At 38.7% G+C, this 4,714-nt stretch overlaps 1 protein-coding gene across 2 annotated transcripts in view; it reads left to right on the top strand.

Moving 5' to 3' along the window:
• The window catches only part of Cdc42 (cell division cycle 42), a 41,882-nt gene extending 37,812 nt beyond the window's left edge, over positions 1–4,070 (top strand). Inside the window, exon 6 of one of the 2 annotated variants that reach the window (XM_010626009.2) lies at positions 3,410–4,070. In XM_010626009.2, the coding sequence (XP_010624311.1) occupies positions 3,410–3,499 (90 nt within the window). In that variant the 3' untranslated portion in view covers positions 3,500–4,070. Of the gene's footprint in view, positions 1–1,937; positions 2,758–3,409 lie in introns of those variants that run through there. The other variant, XM_010626010.3, reaches the window with a different exon arrangement.
• Positions 4,071–4,714: the final 644 nt, after the last annotated feature.

Raw genomic sequence — 4,714 nt, 5'->3', positions numbered from 1 at the left:
ATTTTTTTTTTTAATTTTATTATTTTAATTTTATTTTATTTTGAGACAGGGTCTCACTATGTAGTTGAGACTGACCTGGAACTCACTATGTAGCCCAAGCTGGTCTTGAACTCAAAGCAATCCTCCTGCCTCAGCCTCCCAAAGGCTGGGATTACAGGCATGTGCCACCATGCCCGGCATTGATTCTTTTAAAACTAACCTCTTTATATAAACAGACAGTGGGTAAAGTCTAGATTAGTTTTATTTCATAGAATATTTGTTGATACTTGTTTACAATGCAAGAAAAGATTTCCTTGTTATGGCATATAAACCTAGTTTCTAATGGTCTTATTTTTTAATTATAAAAGATTTGCCTTTTTATCTCTCTTCCTTTGTATTTGATTATGAGTTTGTACCTAGATGTGGAAAGAATTGCAGAAGAACTTTAGCTTTCTATAGAATTTTTACCATGTAAATGATGTAGAATAAAGAAGATCTTAAGAACCTTTTGCCTCCTTTTGAGTACTGATTGCTATCTCACTTATTTTGTTGGCTTGCCTTTTTTTCTTCTTGGTATTGGAGATCGAACTCAGGACCTTGTCCTTGCCAGTCAGGCGCGCACCACTGAGCTACACTTCCAACCCCATTTATTTTGTATCTAAAACAATGTGTGGGTACCATTCCTCTGGGATGCTGTTGTGGGGATATAGAGTATGAAGAAGGGAGTATCTGGGGTAGTCTGGGTTGGTACATAAAAGTTAGAGCCCTGTTCTGGGACTTTTGGGACATTTTTACTTGAGATTAAAAACTGACCTAAAGATACATGAGATTGCTTTGGGTGGTAAATCTGTGGCTTCAGATTTAGGTGAGTTTAGATGAATCTGTAGACCTGGGCCCAAGGTACCACTACTACTGAGTCCACTGTCACGTTGGAGTTTCTGGCTGAGGTGTAAGTGTATTTCTACATCTTAATCCCTGTAGATCTGAGACTATTCTTTGTTTTCACACCATGCTTTATGCTATGATTCCCATGCAGACATTTGAAAGCACTAGATTGCTTGCTAAAACTCATTCTAGGGCCCCATTCTTTGTTTCGTGTAACTTGGGTGGTGGTTACTTGCTCAAATAACATTTCTGAATAACTGAAGTGTATGCTGTTTCTAGAGTCCATTCTTTTAAATTCCTCCAGTTGCTATTGTTGCACAGTGAATACTCCTAAATATGTTTGAACCGTTTTGTTCTGGGGAACTGATTTACTCTGAAACCCTGATTAATCCAATCCAGATATGTCACTGAACCTAGAAACATGTAGCATGCCTGTTAGTCTGCTATTTGTGTCCTTCAGTTATTCAGGGGCTGAATTCACATAAGCCTGAAATTATAATGGATCTATTTCCAAAAGATATATGCTGTTCTTATCAGTAGAAGTACTGGGGGATTGTACAAGGCTTGATTACCCAATGCATCTGTCTTGTCTGCACATATCCTTTTTTTTTTGAGAGGGGGCAACAACAGGGTTTCATGGAGTTCAGGCTGGCCTTGAACTCCATAGGTAGCCCAGACTGGCCTCAAACTCAAGATAATCCTCCTGGCTCGAATGATGGGATTACAGGTATGTGCCATCACACCTGGCCCTACATATCCATTTTTTATTTCCTGGCATTATTTTCATAAAATGTTACAATATTAGATTTCATTGTGTGTTTATTTTAGAAATAACGTGTATTTTCATAAAAGTTTTCTTTCTTAGGTAGGCCCCATCTCCCCCTTTTTGAGGTAGTTTTTGTTCAGTTATCTACCAATATTGTGTTTAAGATCTAGCATTCTGGGATTTTATTTTTCTTTAAGCACAATGCTTCTGTGAATTCAGCTCATTTAATCCGACTGCTATTGTATCTGCTAGTCTTTCTAATCCTCTAACCTGGCTGCTATTCTCTCTCTTTCCCTCTGTCTTGTAGAGAGGTCTGAAGAATGTGTTTGATGAGGCTATCCTAGCTGCCCTCGAGCCTCCGGAAACTCAACCCAAAAGGAAGTGCTGTATATTCTAAACTGTTTTCTCCTTCCCCTCTTTGCTGCTGCTTCCTGTCCCACTACTGTAGAAAGATCGTTTAAAAACAAAGGAATAAAATCATCCTGTTTGAAAGCCTCTGCGTCTTTTTACTCACCACCTTAGAGCAACCTCTGTATTAGTTTTTGATCAAGAATGCAATATCTTAATAGAATATTTTTTGTGATCAGTAGTCAAGTTGGACTCACTTAACTTTCTGCTGCTTGAGTTGCCTGATGCTCAGAGCTGTTTGGTTTGGATTTCTTTTACAAAAGGGAACATGGTCTGGCATTAAGGATGTCCTCTTGGAGAAAAATAAGAGTTTTAACATTTCTAGATCATAGTTCTAGATGGAGAAAGAAACACAAACATCATTTTACTCTTATGATCAATTGTTAATTGTAATTGCATGACAAACTTTATGGAAAAAGGGTGACTTGCTAGTAGAATATAATGGGGAAGGGAGGATTCTTTTCTGGTTTTCTTTGTGCAGCAAAATTTTGTGTTGCTATTGCTTTGGCTGTCTGTGCTGTAGTGGAGTATTTGTCAGTCTGGGGTGGGGAAGATATGTATCTGCTACTGCTTTATGAGTTACTTGTTACATTATCTTTTAAGATAGCATCCATTTTAATAGTTGACTTAAGGTTTGTTAATGTTGAGATGTAAAGCTGCCTTCTTTATATTTCCTGCTTCTAATTTTATTGTTGTGAAGGAAACTTACAATTGTGGTTACTTTTAAAATTTGAAATTAAAAATATACAATTGTTTGTATAATGCCTGGTGAAGCTTTATTCCTGTTACACTGACTGGCTCTGATTTTACATATGTATCAGGTACTCACCTGTTTGCTTGCTTGTATCCCCTTGGCTCTAATTGGTGGGATAAAGGGGTTCAAAGTGAATCTCTATGGCAGCTGCCATGACTGTGCTTTCTGTCTTTGCCTGTGCCTTCCATAGAATAAGGATGCCACTGCCCAGGCATTCTCTCAGTCTGCACATCCAGCTGTTTCACTTGAATGCAGAGCTGCTTCCCTTGTTTCTATGTAAAATGTATCAACAGCAGATTACAAACTTATATTGAATGAGCAAATGACACATGTGCTTGTTTGCTTCTTGTGACATACATTGGTCTGCAAAAAGCTTTCTCAAAGGACCACTGTCTCACTCATGAACATCTGCTCCTCTGCTCCTGCATTGCTGAATCTTTCCAGTGCCCTGCCAGGACAAAACTTGGTGAAGTGAGACTATTGCGTTGAGATTTAGGATTGTATTTAATGTTTCTTTCTTTGCACACTCTTGGGGGTTTAACTGTTTTAAACTTGAATTCTAGCTCTATTTGCGCTGAAAATCAGACTGCCCATTTCTTCTTTCTACCCCTTTTCAGAAAGGCCTAAAGAATGTGTTTGATGAAGCAATATTGGCTGCCCTGGAACCTCCAGAACCGAAGAAGAGCCGCAGGTGTGTGCTGCTATGAACATCTCTCCAGATCCCTTTCTGCACAGCTGGTGTCGGCATCATACTAAAAGCAATGTTTAAATCAAACTAAAGATTAAAAATTAAAATTCGTTTCTGCAATAATGACAAATGCCCTTCACCTACCCACATGCACTCGTGTGAGACAAGGCCAATAGGTATGCCCCCACCCCTCCCAGTACTAGTTAATTTTGAGTAATTGTGATTGTCAGAAAGTGATCAGTACTAGTTTTCGTTTTGTTGTTTCAAAACAAATTTTTTGTTGTTGTTGTTTAAAAAGTAAGGCATGCTTGTGATGACTCTGTAACAGACTAATTTGAATTGTTGAAGCTGCTCCCTGGTTCCACTTGAGAGTAATCTGGGACATCTTAGTATTTTTTTTCCCTTCTTTTTTGGGGGGGAGTGCGTGTGGGGGTTTGTTTTTTAGTCTTGTTTTTTTTTTTATTTTTATTTTTATTCATTAATTAGTGGACAACCCTTAGGGGAGGAGGACGGATTGATTCCACATTCCACTTCCTAGGTCTAGTTTAGAAAAACGTGTTCCCTACCTGGTGCTCTTAGGAAGGAGTATAGTAAATGCCTCCTTTAATAATATACTCCTTTTTGAAAGTTGCCTTTTTTCCTCTCCACCCTTGAGTAGATCCAGTATTTGATGAAACTCTTGAAGTGGGTGGAAGCTGTCTTGTCCCTCCTCTTTTCTAGGATGCGCTCTTTGTGACTGTGACTTGCAAGGAAATTTGTTTGCCATTTGCTAATTTTGAAGTTAATTTTAACTTCTTTCACTGATAAATGAAGAAGAGTATTGCATTTTTTGAAATACACCAAATGGGTTGAGTTTGTAATTTAAAAAATTTCCCCGTCAGTCATTGTCTTATATGCTTAGCATAGATTTGCAACTCAGTGGTGTTTGGTGTTCCTAGAACCCACCTGAAGATCTGACACACAGAGGAAATACTAGGGGTGGTGCTACAAGACAGATGCCTGTGGGATAAGTGGCATCCTCTTTCAGGTTGTGAGGATGCAGGCCTGCTTCATTAAGAAGCTGGGGTGGGTAGGGGTGGGGAAAAACACTTGACAACATGGGGACCAACTAGGGGAATCCCCTTATTTCTGTTTTGCAAATGAGGAGCTATATAGCAACCGGTTGAGGCGCTCTAGTTTAATAAAAATCATACAAGTAGTCTTATGAAGACTGTTAGTGTTAATAGGGATTTTA

Source organism: Fukomys damarensis, unplaced genomic scaffold (assembly GCF_012274545.1).
Source record: "Fukomys damarensis isolate Sample0158 unplaced genomic scaffold, DMR_v1.0_HiC HiC_scaffold_23, whole genome shotgun sequence".
NCBI classification, from domain to species: Eukaryota; Metazoa; Chordata; class Mammalia; order Rodentia; family Bathyergidae; genus Fukomys; species Fukomys damarensis.
This window is presented reverse-complemented; position numbering and strand designations above follow the sequence as displayed.